The sequence below is a fragment of the Panulirus ornatus genome, chromosome 43 (genome assembly GCF_036320965.1).
Source record: "Panulirus ornatus isolate Po-2019 chromosome 43, ASM3632096v1, whole genome shotgun sequence".
NCBI classification, from domain to species: domain Eukaryota; kingdom Metazoa; phylum Arthropoda; class Malacostraca; order Decapoda; family Palinuridae; genus Panulirus; species Panulirus ornatus.
In genome coordinates, this window is record NC_092266.1 from 18,324,702 (window position 1) to 18,342,128 (window position 17,427).

The window sequence follows — 17,427 nt, forward strand, 5'->3', positions numbered from 1 at the left end:
GAGTAAGGCTGGAAGGTCGAGTTGTGAGGTCAGCCTGGGAGATATGTGAAGCCGAACTGCTTTAGACTCTCCTGTGTAGCAAGTCTTTAAAGCTAGAAACTTCCATGTGTGAGAGCAATACTCCAGGCAAGGATGGATCAGTCCTTTGTATAAACGGGCAGCTGTCCAAAAGAGAAGAATTTACATTTGATAAGAACTCCCACTTTAGTTCAGGTGGATTTATCTCTATGTGACTTGAGTTTCCCAAGATAGGTTAGATGTTACGGTTACGTGGGTAAGAATTTATTCAACGAATCTTTATATCTTACATTTAGGACGAAACCTGTGGAAGATTGTTACGTTGGTCAGCGTGTTTAAAGATGCTCAAAAGAACTGACAGGGAAGGTCTAGAGGAGGGTAGCAAAACTAGTCCCAGAATTAGGAATGTAAAGTGACAGTGAGAGAGGTTTGAGGCTTTAAGTTTGTTTGACTATGAAAGAGTAAATGGTGACAAACACAAGCTTTAACTTTGTAAACCAGTTTAATGATGTTATCAGTGACAGGTTCTTCGATAGTAATCACACACACACACACACACAGTCTTAGGTTGGGTTTTGTGTGTGTGTGTGTACAGAGGAGTAAGGACATGGTACACATATACCAGGTAAATAGACGGGGGCCACACGAGTGTAAAACTCTCTCCCTCTGTACCCACAGATTGTAATCTCATAGCCAAGTATCACATCTCGAGCCACGGGCCTGTTATCTTTTGCAGGAGTACTTGCATGGCGGGGCTAAAATGTCTCCTAAAATCAAGTTCTTAGTGATTAAGGTTGACCCCTTCCATGCTGCGAGACTGGAAGTAGATTGTCAGAAAACTAGAATTGCTTTGCAGTGTGTGTGTGTGTGTACTGACGTCTCCAGATGTGGTTGCTGGTGTTTAGTATTTACGGTCTGTACATAGATGTGCGTTTTTTTTTCTTTGCATGTGCGTCTTTCTGGTTATCACAAGCTGAGGAATGTTTGAATATGATGGTAATTGGCATCGCTGATGGGGCTGGAGGACGTTAACATGACGTGTGTCTATTGAGTAGGAGTTCCGCTATTTTGGACATGGTATCCAATCATAGTGTCTGTTATGTTATTTTTATGGTCTTCTTTATACATTTCTGTCGAACTACAGGAAAAGTTTAGTCTGCGGTAGAGACTATGTATAATTTGTTATGCCCCACTTATTAGTACACGGAATTTTCTGTAGATTGCGTTATAGAGCAGTATTGGCAGAAGGTGTATATACTGTGTTATGCACCAGTTATCGCTATTTATAGGTTATATATGGATTGTTACGGGGCACTTATAGCTATGTAAAGGCTATATATGGATTGTTACGGAGCAGTTATTGCTATGCAGAGGCTATATATATAGATTGTTATGGAGCAGTTATCGCTACGTAGAGGCTATATATAGATTGTTACGGAGCAGTTATCGCTATGTAGAGGATGTATATAGATAACATGTTACTCAGCAGTTATCGGTAGAACTATATTTAGATTGTTACAAAGTAGTTATATGTAGATTGCTTTATGCAGTATTTATCGATAGAGGCTATATATATAGATTGTCATGTGCAGCAGTTATCGTTAGAGACTACATATAGATTGCTTAGAACATCCATTATTGGTAAAGACTATATATAGATACCCACTGTTCAGAATTTATCGGTAGAGGCTGTGTATAAATTTCTGTACAGCAGTTATCGGCAGAGGGTTCGTATAATTGTCTTGTGCAGCATTTATCGATAGAGGCTATATATATATATATATATATATATATATATATAGATATATAGATAGATAGATAGATAGATAGATAGATAGATAGCCTTGTACTGCAGTTATCGTTAGAGGATATATATAGATTGCCTTGAACAGAGGTTATCGGTAGAGGCAACGTATTGATTGCCCGATGCAGCACTTATCTCCAAAGGCTATATAATGCTACAAAATACAATATAGATTGTGTTATGTAGCATTAGATTGTGTTATGTAGCATTCATGTTTTAGTAATTGTGTTTACTGAATCCTAACCCTCCCGCTAGGAAGGGCTTAAATCATGAATATGAGCAGTGTAATGTATGCTGGCTAGTGTGTTGTTCATCTTAAAGGAATCATGTTCAGCCTTTTGCCGACTTGTGGGCACTGGTGGGTCAACTGGTATTTTGCTGATTAGTTTAATAGTCTTTATTTTGACTTGGTGACAATTGATATTGAATATCAGGTAGTTGTAAATGCCATGACTCGTACAAATATCAGTTTTGATCAGCAAAAAGATGTAATTTCGATTTAATTTACCATCGTCATCTTACAATAAAGGCAAAATGCTGGGTTTAAACTGTGTAACCAATCAGCCTTACCTAATCCCCAGCTGGGGGTTCCAATCAGCCTCACCTAATTCCCAGCTGGGGGTTACCCATCCTAGCCAGAACACGTAAGTCTAGCCGAGCAGAGTTGTAATAACCCAAACTTTGGTGCTAGGTATGCTAGGTAACATACTAAGGGGAAAAAAATGTGGCAAATAATGTTTCATTCACCGGTACCGAATTGTAGGTAGGGCGATCAATACGTTTTGAATACTGCAACACATAGCACCACTCATACAGTTTGGTTCACTGATTTTCATTGATATGTCACATATGTTTTGATGAATATTTAAGTGTTTTCCTTGAACGTCATTTCCCTGTCGTTGGGGAGGAAAAAATCGACTAATTTTGTTTCTAGTCAAGCGAGAAACCAGTTGAATGCAAGAACAGGTAAAATGGTTAGGGACTTCAGGACAGAAAACAGACAATTCACTGAGGATTGTAGACGACAGATTTAGCAAGTTGCTACATTGACTGATTACATGAAATTAATTGCTGCGTCATTAATGGGCTTTCGCTGTGCAGTTTTGAAGACTAAATTGCATGTAACTGTATTAATGAGTATGCTTTCCTAATTATTGAAGGCATTGAATGGGGAACTATTCTTTTTATCGTAGGCTGAGCCAGTATTGATTATGTGTTAAGAGACACAGGGTTTGTAAAGTGGGTGGTTATTGCGCGTAATGAATTCACACCCGTTATCTTACTGATATTGTACTTCAATAAAGGAACTGATAGTGTACATCAATAAAAGTAGGTCATTTGGACAGCTAATCATTGGTTTGCTTATGGATCATTTTGAGCTCTATAATGTATATAATGATTGAAAAATCTTCAGTAAAGTTACATTTTCTTTCGTTTTGATAATTCTTATTGTAATGAAACGTATGTAAATTTACGTATTACTGTGTCTAAGTATGGCTCTCAAGTGCAAAATGCTGAGAAAAGGCCTTGCGCCATTTGCAGATAGCTTAAGTCGAGCCAGACAATTATATTGGCTCGAAAGGTTTCATCCAATGTTTGGCCAAGCTGAAATATTCGTCCGAGTTCTTCGGTCTTTTCCATTGATCTGGACGCAAAGCTGACAAAAGGGGCGATAGAGTGTTGTAGTCTGGCAAAATAACTAGGTTGTCACATCCCGCTCCAGTTGAAGTTGACACGTACGACTCGATATCAAGTTTCATCAGTCATTAACTTTCCGCTAGAGTGATTAGCACACGAAGGTTGCCGAGTGCATTGTCTTATTGAGCGTCTATACCGGCTGGTGAGGTACACACATTGCTGACGTCACGGGTCGGAACGGCCGCTCAGCTTTAGGCTCTTACAAAACTCAGTTTATTGGACAGCAAATGATTCAGTCACAGGAGCTGATGATGTATTTAGATGAATTCCTGAATATGAAGTTTATTAGTATGATGAACATTATTCTCAGGTGAATCCTGTTAATCTTAAGAACACAAATCTACTCTGATTGTAGTTGGATGATTTGCCAACAGCCGGCGTAACTGCCTCTTTTTAGTAAGTTTAGTTAATGATTCGTTTGGATGGGGTAATTCCTATATTAATTTCTGTAGAAATTAAGTAGCGATGGAAAGAAAGATGTATGTAATTATCGTAATGGTAATAATTATAAGTCCAGCAAAGTAGATTACTTTCGATATTTAAAGAGGAATGATTATTGTTTAAGGTTTGACAGAGCAATTATTTGTGAATTTTCCCTAATATAAGATGTTATCTTCCCCCAGGCCTTGATAGGACGAAGGCAGGAGGAACCACACGTAAGTAGCTTCCATTTGTTGAAATCTTATGCCACACTTCCCTCTCTCTCTCTTAGCAGTTCGTGTATACGGTTGATAACTCCTTTTTGCTTTATATTTTAATATTTGTAGATAAATCACTTCACTGAACAGCTTTTATGCATAATTCACTTCAAATTTTAGTATTTCATTGTCAGCTCAGTTGCATGCGGGGAAATACATGCAATCTGCTTCTAACATCAACATGGCTGCCAGGATGATGAAGGATAAGAATTAATCATTCTTTAATCTAGGTCTTAATACATACCCCATATTTTTGCACGTTTACTCTTATCTAAATGAAACTTGTATGTTTTGTAGCGTTTCATCCTGTCACGCCATTTGTCTTAAATATTGTGGTCAAATATTAACTTTTTCACTATGTAGTTTAACATCGTCAGTGGTGGAAATTTTTTATAACCATCTCTTAATTTTTTCGGTCATATATATATATATATATATATATATATATATATATATATATATATATATATATATATATATATATGTATGTATATATTGTAAATTTTTCTGGTGTCATTGCCGCCTGCTCGAGGTTACTTAAATGACGAAGCTGTGTTATCGTCAAAGAAATCCTCACTCCAAATAAGTCTGCTTTCTTTGCTAATGGAAATGGCACAGCCTTAGTATGTAGTAGCCTTTAAAAAGCCCTGGGCAACACGGGGACTGTTTCATATATAATTAACATTAATTATCTATTAATATCACCGTACTTTCTGTACTTTTCAGAACTTGGGATTACAGCAGGAAATCCTAGATGTCCTCTGTCAGCTTGTATCCATAAATGAGAGCCAGGTAAATTTTCCTTGCATTTTTTTTTTTGTCAAAGAAAAAATTCATTGTGAAGCATTTTGACCTGTTGTAATATTTAGAAGTACAGTAAAGATTAGGGTAATCTTAGACATAAACATATAATGTCATTTTTGGTTATACAGTAGGAAGAGTTGAGTGCTCTGTAATACTTAATGTTACTTGAATGTCGGCCCAATTATAAGAGGAATGGTAAGGTTATCTACTTACATGTGCAGAAGCCATTTTCATGGATCAGAAGAAAGTATCTGTTACAAATTCTTTCTGCCAGTTGTACATTTTTGGCTTAGAAGACATTCAGTCATATATCTTTCTTTTACTTCATTTTCTTCCTATATTTGATTTATCAGTTTGTCAGTGTTCATTTTACTCTCTCATTCATCTCATGTAAATGTACTGTTTTTGTAATTGCTTTTGTATCCACTCTCTCCTTATGCCTTCATTCTATATATTCATTACAGTAATCTGTTACTTTATCATTTATTCATTTCACATTTTTTTATTTTATATGAACTCTGATTTCTTTAGTATTTCTCACACACACAATCCTCACAATCTGTTGATCTTCTCGATGCTGATTGTTATTTCAAACTTAGCCAAGCTGTACCCTTACTTTTTACAGAACCCTGCCCTCATTTAGAATCTCAGTTTCTTATTATATACATTATATTTATTATATTCATTGCTTTGATTTCAGTAGTCACATTTTTTTTCTATATCTTTACTAAATTCTTTGCCGCCTGTTCTAATTGGAACTCTCTCAAAGGTGTGGCCATAGCATTAGAGTCTGCATAAGTAAAGTACTCCACTGCTGCTTCTTACCCTACAGTGCCTCACTGGCAGAGGGAAAGTCTAGCACAGTGTATGTAGAGGCTTCTAACTAATATTCCTAATGACTGCTTCTATCTAATGCTCCATCCTGCTACTTCTACCTAATGCTTCTGCCTAAATGTTCCTGTGTTCCTTCCAGCTACCTCTATCTACCACTCCTACCATTTTGCTAAAAGGCATAGTGCTCACTGCAGGGAAATCTAGAGTTACAAATATGAGTTAAGTGTTGTCAGGTGTTACATAAGACAAGGGGAGATTGTGTTTGTGGACAGATTGCCAGTAGTCCATATTTTAGTGAAGCAGAAAGAAAAGACAGCTAGCTACCTGGGTCATAGGAGTGCAACTTGACAACCACTTAAGTGCTGGCTCACTCAGCAGATGTCACTAACCCTCCCAATACCCAGGTGGGTAGTACTGGTAATATACCTCCTTGGTTGGTGGCTGCCTACTAACTACCAAATTTCATATATTCTAAACTCATCATTATGTTTTCATTTTAGATATTTCTTTTACACAATAGTTTTCTTTGCTTTCACATTCAATTTTCACATCTAACATGCCTTATCAAATACATTGACCAGTGTATGAGCTCAGCTTTAATGCTGAGCACCATGTGTAGCAAACCCAAAACATTTGCATACATTAGCATTCTCAGCATCTCATAATACTCTTTCTCTCCATACTGCCCTTGTTACATGCCACAAGCTCACAAGTTAAGGTGAAAACATAAACATCATTTGATTATGTGTCTGAAAATCATAGGGTGTTATTCTCCCAAGCATGAAGGGGTGGCTTGTTCTGAATTTCAAACAAAACAGAATAATGTACTCGGCTAAAATAAACTTTTGAAAATCATGGTCTTCAAATTTATAACATATACATGTTCAATAAAATCAACTATTTTAGTATACAGATTTTTGGAAAGTATGAGTTCAGTGACATCATTTTTGTGCTACATAATATTTACAGTACCTCATGGCAGGATATCAGGAAGCACAGGTGCCTTTAAGATATTGTGCTATTCTTTCTAGACAAGGCTGCATACCTGATTGCATTTTTGTTCAATATATTTTTAACTTTTTCTGAGTGAAAATTCATACATGTGTTCTGTAAAGCCAAATTATTGTCAACATTTGTCCTGGTAATCTTTTATATATATACATGTCCATCTTTACATTTGTTTGATTTTTCTGCCTCAGTATCTTTTATGTATTATATCTGTATTTTATCAGTCTTCTCTTATGTTAAATAAATGTGTCCATTTATATACTTATCTGTTTTTCCGTGTGTTTATGTAGATTGTACAACTGTTTCTTTGTCTGTCTGCTAATCTGTCCCCACTTTGTGCATCTTTTTCTTTGTTGGTCACTGTCTTGCTACATTGTTAGATCATCTTTATCCATTATAAGAATCTCCAGAATGATGGGAACATGAAATTTATGATTCTTATGATTTATAGTTGAAATGTTCGGAAATATTTGCTGAACATCAAAACATGACAAGAATGCAATTTAATCCTCTGTCAATGAAATTTTATGATTTTGATAGTTATTTTTTAGATTTGTAGCATAAGTGATATAACCTCTTTTAATCTAGAAGTTGGTTGTGGCAAGGCTTCGAGAAGAACGTGAACATGACCGACTTAAGCATGAAAAGGAAGAAGACCTTCGCAGAGGAGAAAGTAAAGAAGACATTGATCTATTATGCGATGAACAAATGATCCATGAAGCACAAGACCATGAAGACAAAGCCCCCATTCTTGATGTTTGTTTAACACAAACCAGTAAGAGTCCTCCTGATGTCTTGGATCATGGGGTATCTACGCCACCTTATTCAGACTATACTGAAGAGGGACAAGTTGCAAGTTTAGATGATTGTTTTGAAGAACCTGCAGTATGTGGGTAGGTTTGATCATAGTTTTAGGATTTAGAAACTTTGTGAATCTGTTACAGTGCAAAGGGTGGGTATCTCCTTTTAGAGGGAATTTATGATTAATTGCAGGGGTTATCCATGTATCTGGTTAATAACTTATTGAAATTTTGGTAAATCTTTTGCTTTGGCCCTTGGTATCTCCTTTTGCTTTTGCACTTATCTCTGTATTCTAATGCATAATCTCCTCATAAACCAATCCATTATAGTAGTCATTGATGGAGTGACATCCCCCTTATCTTGTCAACACTGATGCCCCTCAGAGTTCAGTCCTATTGCCTACTCTGTTTCTTTGCTTTGTAACTGATTTTGAACTTCTAACCAGATACACTCTGAGATTGATAATTCTTCAGTACACTCTCCAGCTCGCTTTCCATACCCACATCACTTTGATACACATTTTTTTATTTCTCTGAACACATTTCCTCTCTCAGCAGACGTGCAACATCTTAGAATAGGTAAGCAAATGCGTAATTAAATTCATAAGTGCTGATATGCAATTTGTGCTTGTGTCCCATTTTGAGTGTCACTCCTTCCCCCTTGTTCAGTGACATATCACCCTAACAGTAGCATGAACATGTTGGGCATAACCACAGTTTTCACTCTTATCTTAGACACCTCTCATAATCAACATCACAGAGCTGAGTTTTGTATAGGTGCCATAATTATTTTCTGTGTGAGCTGCTATTTTACATCTGCTTCAGCTTTATTTGCCCTTGTTAGGAATACTGCTCAACCTGTCTCTGGGGAGAGTGTGACAGTGTTCTCCACACCCGTAAGTTTAGACAGATGATGCTGCTCTAACCGTGCTCACTGTGCCAAACAGAACTGGTCACTGTTTCCTAATGGTATTAACTCATCGTAGGTGTTCCTTGTCAGCAAGGTGTTGCATCTTATATTCCACCCTGTGTTTTTGCACAAATAGCATGAGATAGTGTTATCATTGGGGAAATGCTAAAAAACTTAAGAGCAGCAGAAGCTGTACATGTACCATTTTCAGGCAGTGTGGCCTGCTGGCAGTGTACGTTTTGCCTGATCATTGTTTTTGATTGCAGAGATGGCAGATATTAAAGATGCCAGGTGTTCACCAAGAAAGAGTTTAAGGTGATTCATGCTTTTGCAGAAGACTACATGTCACCTGCTGTACTGAGAGAAGAGGATGGGTTTCAAACGACACAATTTAAAACACATACCTGATGGACTTTGCTTGACTTTTACTTAGATTTGTGTCTGACAAAGCACACAGGCCATTCGTTAGATTTGTGTTCTAGATTGATTACATATGGATAGCACAGCTTGTGCTTCAAATCATCAAAGCTGAAAGGTCATGTAATAAGCCACATCATTTGCCGTGCCACCATTAAAGATGCTTACCCAATGCCAGTGCTGTTTATACCATTCTTATTAGTCAAGTCCCAAGGAGTCCTTTTCTTCTACATTGAAAAAAATCAGGTTGCAGAAGAGTGTCTTGTAGCTTCTGCATCAACAAACTGTTTTACATAGAGGCTTGCATCTTCATGACCTACAAAGACTTGCAGCAAGAGGCTGGCATCTTTATGGCATACAATGACTTGCAGCAAGAGGCTTGCATCTTCATGGCTTACAATGACTTGCAGCAAGAGGCTTGCATCTTCATGGCTTACAAAAACTTGCAACACAGAAAGTGGTAGCAAGGGGAACTTTATGACCCACTTTCCATACGTCATGATGTTGATTTACTTGCCTTTCCTTATGGGTACTACTTTGGTTATTGCTCCTGAAAGTTGGTTGCTTGTGTTTCCCACCACCAGTTAGACCATGCAGTACTCAGCATGCTGCTCCATTATATGATAACTCTGTGGCTGTTGGCAACTCAAGGGGAGAGTGTGGCTGTTGGCAACTCAGGGGAGAGCTGTTTTTCCTGCACCTCGAAGCTGTGGAACTCGTTACCATCTCATGTCTTTCCCAATAACTCCATCCTACTGCTTTTTAAAAGACAGGTTTTTTCTCCTCTTCCAAAATTGATAGATGCTTTTCCTTTTCTCTTCCTTTTCCCTTTCGTTAAGGCCTGGCCTTGATGTGGACTTTTGTTTGTAACTGGAGCCTCCAGCATAAAGAAAAATATCTAGGATGTTTCTTCCACCACTTCTATTTTTTTCAGATTGTAATAAAATTTTGATGAACCTTTTTCCCTAGGGAATTTTTAGATTTCCAAGGCTTGGTCCTTTAAGGTTAAAGGTTTTGTAATGTAGATAAAGATGAATCTTTACTAAACTTGTCTTTCTTTTGTTACAGTTATGGCAGTGTCTAGCCTTAGGCCAGTGTTTCTCACAGTATTTTGCAATGTTGATTTTTTCTGAGTACTTAACAACACAGGTTTCCACTTCTTTAAACTGCTCCTCAGCAAACTTGTTAACATGATTGCACTGTTTTTAGCTGTCAGTAAGGCAGCATGACATGTATTTTCTGATACAGTTTTATGCCAGAGAGCATCTACAGAAACATCATTGGTGATTTTGACAATTTAAATAAAAGCACCTGTAAATGCTTGAAGAGCAGTGCCTCAAGTGGCCTACTCATGGAAGACTACAAGTTCTTTTTAGGGTTTCTAAAGTCTGTTAACTAGGCTTTTGGATAACTTGTAGTTGTCAGATTTTGATGAATCACGATGGATAGTTGGAGTAATCATATATGTGGAATTTACATGATGGGATTTTATCTGTATTTGGAAATCAGAGTATTAAATTTTTTTCTGTATCATTTATTGACATAACTGATGAATACGTGGAACTTGTTTCTTGAAATTAGTGATAATGACAAAGTACAGTAGATTTACACAATAGACATTATCAACTGACTTTCCAAAAAACTGTATCCCATCATTACCAAATGTCAGTTCATCTTACAAGAAAGGCACACTAGAAGAGTTTAATGAATACACTCCCAGGAACAAACCTGTGAGGCAAGATCAGCCTACAGAACTGGGGATACCCACACTACAGATGTAGTCAGTATACTAAATACAGTAGATAAGGTCAGCAGAGTCAACACTTTACATCAGTAGAGGGAACCTGAGTTTATTAAAACTCTGTGTATGGCCAGTTTGCAGAATTTGAAAAGGAGAAGGTATCAGGTGACTTAATATTATTGATGGGTGCTGTAGAGGTTAAAAAGACATTATGTAGTGTTTGCAAGCTTGAAGGGTCATCAGAAACTAATGATTCTTTGGATATTTATGTTGATCCTGTGTTAGCAAGTTAACAGTTTTTATTATAATTTTCTTATGTGATATTTTCATTCTTTTATAACAGTATTACAGATGATGCAAATGAATCAAGTGAACCAATAAGCCCATCTGGTTGGTGGTGCTCTCCAGAAAAGCGATTGCATAACTTCCATCCACCAACTGCAAATTATTCTCAGGAGGATGTGCATGACCTGGTCACAGAGGATGAATTTATGCATGCACTCGGTAAGTGCTTTGGTTATTATTTATTATGAACTGTGTTTGAGATTTGTGATACAGAGAAGCAAATGACTGATAAATAGCACTAGATCCCTCCCACCCAAATCACTCCATAGCAAACTCTCATACCCCATCTAGAAATAAAAAGCTTACCCCTGCTTCACACCAGCAACCTTTCCTCACAGGCCTCTCACACCTAGCAAACTTAAAACTGACAAAACACATACGCTCTGAAACAACCCAAAAAGCATTAAACAGCTACCCTCACAACTCAGTTTTAAACATCACCCCACCAAACATACATCCTTTTAAAACCACATTCCCTGGTAGATGCAAGTCACTTTCTCATATCCACACTCGGAACACCACTCATACTTACATTGCTACAGACACTGATTCTGTACATCCCAGGACCCTTCATGCCCATGATGGAACTACCACAATGGAGACACTGATCACTTACTGCTCAGATGCCTCACACTACCCATGTACAGACACACACGTCACTAAACTTTGACCTATGGTCCTGCCTGGTTGGTAGAGATGCACTTTGGGAGGGGGTTTTGATGACACCATGACTTTTTATTAGCTTTTGGCTGAGTTGGTAAGGAGAGGGGATCAGTGGGGAGGAGGTCTGAAAGTTGAGCATTTTTTCATGATCATCTTACTCTGCCCTACCTCATCTGGCCCCATATCTCTCTCTCTCTCTCTCTCTCTCTCTCTGACTGGGACTGCTTTTGGTATGATGCCCACTGTCTGCAAATTCTGTGAACTGCAAGAAGCTGGGAGTGAGTGGGTCATTTTTGTGGCAGTCTGAGTTGCCTAGGATGATCCCAGAACAAACAAGCTACCACAGCCATGGTTGAGTGGTTTGTGAAGTAAAAGTAGTGTTTCTTCATCGAAGATACTGTGGATTGGAAGGTCTTACCCTCATATTCTTTGAAATATATATTGTCTCATAAGCTCACAGGACACCACCTCGAAGAGAAAGTTTTTTGGCTTTAAGAATCTACATTTTTCAACCTGTTGTAAGGGACAGTTCAAGTATCTTTTGGCAATCCAAGAATATAGATTCTGTCCTCCCATTCCTGTTTCTATGCTAGTGCTAATGTTATTTTAGAGGTAGGATATAATTTGTATGATCTTCCTTTGAAACCTTGCTTCCTTTCTCTATAGAAATTTTTCCTATGCAAGTACTCAGTCATTTGATATTTGGAGATCTTTACCTGTAGTTTACAGACAGTGATGTTAGACAGTCATTCAAAGCATACTCCTTATTATCTTTCTGAAGAAAAGGCACATTTGATGTTTTTCCCTCTTCTAACACTGATCCTTCTTTTCTTCATGTCTTAAACTGCATCTCGGGTGAACCTCAAGAGTTTCTATCCATTTCTTAGTGCAGTGGGTGAGATATCAAGTTTCACAATATATTTATGGAACTAAATTCCCAACAAGCCTACTAAGCCCTTGTGTAATAGGGTCAGCAAAGCCACTGACCTTTCCTAATTCCCTATGGTTGTTAGGAAAAATGTGTTTACCTTTGTGAAACTCTTTGGAGCTTATCATTTTGCTTCTGGCATTTGTGTCTTTGTGTCAGAGACTGTTCTCTGCAATTTTTAGTATTGTTTTCAAGGTTTTATCTGAAAGTTACACTATCCATGATGGATAATCAAATGATGTAATAGATTATTGCTGTGGCCAGCCCCATGGGGAGTTCCAGTTGGGAATAGGCATCAGAGCTTCATATGGAATAGACACAGAGAACATAAAAAACTATTACTTTTATAAACATTATCAATTTTTATTTCAGGTCTCTTGACTATACGTGAATGTGAAGAAGTGCTGGCAAAGCGCTATGAGAGAAGGAAACGTAATGCCTATTCACATATCTTCTCAAGCACTATATGGGAAAAGCCAGAGACTGTAAGTACCTCCACAACATCATATTTTGAAAATTTACTACATGTTCTTACATTCCATACCATCCTTTAAAGACAGCCAGATTTTTATATTTCTCACTAACATTCAATTTAGATTTTGTCTCTTTCCTTTTTCCTCAACTTTGCTGATATTTTTTCTTTTAGGTAAAACAAATTTTAACATTTACATAACAACCCCTGAATAAGTCTGCCATTTTTGAAAGTTTGTTTAAAGTGTGGAGAATGGTGGACGGTACATGTTTAAAGTGTGGAGGATAGTGGACGTTGACAGAGAGTTTAGAAGGAAATGTGAGTAGCACTTCCTCTGTAATAGTGCTACTATGGGAGATCTTGGACATGATAACTAGCAACTTTGAATGTATCATTATATGTATTGTCAGCTCTTTGTCTTATCTACCAGACTGTTAGATTGTGCCCAATTCATGTAAAGCTCTTACACTAACTTTGTGACTTTACAGTGTAGCATTTTTAATGCATGTTATGTCATATGCAGAGTATTTCTATGAACAGAAGCTTTTAAAGCCTAGGTGACTTTCAGAGACAAAAAAGAACCGGTGTTTTTTATTGAAATTTTGTTCTATGTAGGATACTTAACTCAGTATTTGTTAAGGAAAAGTAGCAAGATTATTATTTAGACCTAGACCTCTCACAGAATAGCACATCCTAATCTTTCACAAACTCCATCCTTTAGCGTCGAAAACGTCGAGCTTGGCTTACATCTGGTGCAGGATCACCACCTACATTGCGACGGAAAGTTCGACCACCATCCCAACCTCCATCACAACCACAGTCTCGTCCACCCTCACCGACACAGTCCTCCTGTTCCCCCCTGACCACCTGCCCTCCTTCCCAGCCTGCATCACCACAGTCAGTGGAAGAGGAATTTTCTGCAGCATCTCAGCCATCTGAAGAAATATGTCCTATGTGCAAAATGAAAGGTAAGCACAAGTTATGTTGAATTATGAAATGCAAAGAAAGATTTCTTACCTGAGTAACTTTGAATTAAGAATATATTTGAATTCCAAGTCATGTGGATGAATGAAAAGTATAATGCATCTCTATCTAAATCTCTGATGCCCATTCCCTCCAGGAACTCCCATTAGGGGGTGGCCACAGCAAAAGAGTCTCCACTTACCCCCTTCCTTGCATGCCTCCCCCACATACACCATTCCACACATTCTTCCTCTGTTTCTCTCCCTCCAGTTTTCCTCCACCCTATTTTCCCATGTCAGATGGTCTTCCACTCTCGCCAACCCCTTTAAATGTAGTATTATACACTCTGCTTACAAACTCCCAGTCTTGCATTCTTTCCACTTGCCCAAACCCACCTCAAAGTATTACATTTCACCCAGTCTACCATTTCACAATTCATTCCCTTTGCATTCCTTGCCAAACCACATCTCTCATACACCCTTTAATTTCTTCCTTCATTCCATCTTGTCACACTACATGATGCTCTTCTCAAATAGCTCATTTCCACAGCCTGGATTCTTGATCTCCGTGCCTCATTTCACATCCATATTTTGTCTGCATAGGTGAGGGTTGGGAGGACTATGCTGTCCCTTAATCCTCTCTTCACTTTCATACTTACACCTCTCCCCTTCATTATCTTATTAAGGGACCCAGTGACTCTTCTCTCGTCTCTCCTTCCATATCACCACGCTTACCCAAGACAGCTCCCAGATACTTAAATTCTCTCACTTCTTTCAGTCTTTTTCTTCCCATATCCACAGCACAATTTAGTACACTTTTTTCTTTCACTCTGTATGGTGTTACAAAATCTATCTTTCACTCTGTTTCCTTTCAAACAACATTACTTTACTTTTACTTGCATTTACTTTCAGTCACCTCCTCTTACACACATCAATAAATAGATAAATAAATAAGGTTGTAAAGAAATGCTTTTATAGGATAAGAGTGGTGGATAAATGGAACAGATTGACTGATGACATGGTTAGTGCAGACAGTGTATGTAAATTCAAGAAGCTGTACAAAAGTATAGTCTTCAAGAGATGGGGTTTCGAGTATAAAACTCCTTCCTCACAAAGTACAAATAGGTAATAACAATATGGGAACTTAGGTGGCAAATCATGCCAGCTGATTTCTAAGACTACCATGCAGCCGAACAGACAATATCCCCACCATAAGTGAGGACTAGGATTTCTTCTGGAAAGAAAACTTGATGCATGAATGCCTCATTTTAAAAAGTAATTGTCAATTTTTTCTCAGAACCTGTGTTATAAAGAAATTAATTTAACACCATCATCCATCATGTAATGATAATACTAGCTATAAGAAATGAAGATTGTATTCCAGGCCACTTCTAGTTAAGATTTAAGGGTTTTCTTATTAGAAGAAGCAGTGCTTGTGCTTATTGTATATGAGAACTATATCACAAAACAGCATTGTCAGTGGCATTCTGTACGTAAAAGTAAATCACACAATCAGAGAAACAACACTATATAACCACTGTAGTATAGCATCATTTGCTGAGCCCAAATTGTTACATAAGAAATTTTGGTGTCTCTTCGTAACCATAAATTCAAAATGTAGATCCTTTTTATTTATTTTTAGGTGCAGATGTGTTGTGTGATGGATGTGGTGTCATTTACCATGGTCACTGTGTTGATTTAGGGGATGCTGAGCCTCCACCATGCTGGCTTTGTCTTACCTGTGAACAATTAGGATTAAGGGCCTCAGCTGTCAATGATCCTCAACATGACAGCAGGCGAAGAGGTAAGTCCAGGTAATGACTAGTTGTTTCCATGTTTTGCCGATGGTGTTTCTATTTACAAGTAGGTATGTGATATATTTATTGTTACTTAATGTTTAACCCTTTCTGTCCTAAGCTTGGCCTAATGTTTTTCAAAAAGAAATGAAAATGAAAAAATGAATTAGATCACCATCATGTGAAAAGACATCAAACATCAAAAAAAGAATCCCTAACAGCTGTAATCCCTTTCAGTTTCCTTAGTAATGCAATAGTTTGTTGGCCTGGCTGTAAGCCTATTTCTGCATATTAACTGTCATCTTAGTGCCCTAATAAAACTTTGCCTTCTTCATCCTCATCATATTCCTCTATATCACTTCTTTCTGTCACAATTGCATCTTTTTACTTCCCATGTTATTAAGCGTTTATGTTTGCATTGGCCAGTTGCATGAGCATCTTTCTCGCAGCTGCCAGATATGTGTTTTGATATGAGTTCTTTCACCATGGTGTTTTTAGGGTAACTGACAGCTATGAGGTTTATGAGGGTGAATTATTGCTGTTGGTAACAATGTGTCTATATATGGCTCATTGCAACTGCAGGAGATTTAGAATAGGGTGAGAAACATCAGCACCTGGGTTCTGATCCCAAGTGTTCCATATATGTGTGTAAGACTGTAAGAGATAGATTCATGTAAGTGTGTGTTTATGTTTGTGCATGTTTGTGTTAGTTCTTATTTATGAATTCTCTAGGGCCTCAAGTGACAACACTGACTTATGACATTTTAGGCTAGTGACACTAGAATTATGGCATGTTGTATTGACTTGTAATATCATTCTTTGACATGAGATAGATTTAGGAAAAGAATTTTTACCTTAACACTTTTAATGTTGAGAGGGGTTTATTCCTTGTGAGCACCTTTTTTTTCAGCACAAGATGATCCACAGATATACATGGATGAGGAATGATGGAAGAGAAGAACAGAAGACTTTGATTGACTGTGTGGCAGTGGATGAAAGATTGAGAAAGGCTGTGCTGACAGGATTCTTTGGAGACTGACCATTTTGTGGATTTTGTGGAAATGAGGATCAGGGAAAAGTGGAGGTATGGTGTAAGGAAGAATTGAGAGGTAAAGGTGTTGTTAAGCAAGAAGATGAATCAGGGAAAATACAGGGAGAAGTATGAAAGGAAGGTAACTGAAAGCTTAGATAGAAGTGCAGTGAATGTAGGAATGCAGTCATGTGCGAATGAGGTGTTTGAAATGTTTAGAGAAATACTAGAAAAGGTTGTAGAATCAGTAGTTGGATGTTAGGAAGTGAGATACAGGAATAAAATGGGCAATGCATGGTGGACAGAAGAGATTAGAAATGCTGTGGAAGAGAAGAAGGCATATGGAAGGTTGCTCAGTAGAAATGTACCATTAGAAGTTCAGCAAAGGAGGAGGGAAGAATACAAAATATGTAAGTGGAATGTTAAGCTGATAGAGGAAAGCAAAGAAAGACTAGATAAAGATTTTGAAAGAAAGTTATGTGAAAAGTTTTCGAATAAT

At 37.6% G+C, this 17,427-nt stretch overlaps 1 protein-coding gene across 4 annotated transcripts in view; it reads left to right on the forward strand.

Moving 5' to 3' along the window:
• Positions 1 to 17,427, forward strand: part of LOC139762355 (uncharacterized) — a 63,182-nt gene that overhangs the window by 9,276 nt on the left and 36,479 nt on the right. For 2 of the 4 annotated variants that reach the window (XM_071687111.1, XM_071687113.1), the window contains exons 2-8: positions 4,144 to 4,176; positions 4,945 to 5,010; positions 7,453 to 7,757; positions 11,076 to 11,236; positions 13,041 to 13,153; positions 13,862 to 14,108; positions 15,745 to 15,906. In XM_071687111.1, the coding sequence (XP_071543212.1) occupies positions 4,144 to 4,176; positions 4,945 to 5,010; positions 7,453 to 7,757; positions 11,076 to 11,236; positions 13,041 to 13,153; positions 13,862 to 14,108; positions 15,745 to 15,906 (1,087 nt within the window). Of the gene's footprint in view, positions 1 to 3,826; positions 3,917 to 4,143; positions 4,177 to 4,944; positions 5,011 to 7,452; positions 7,758 to 11,075; positions 11,237 to 13,040; positions 13,154 to 13,861; positions 14,109 to 15,744; positions 15,907 to 17,427 lie in introns of those variants that run through there. The other 2 variants (XM_071687114.1, XM_071687112.1) reach the window with 2 other exon arrangements.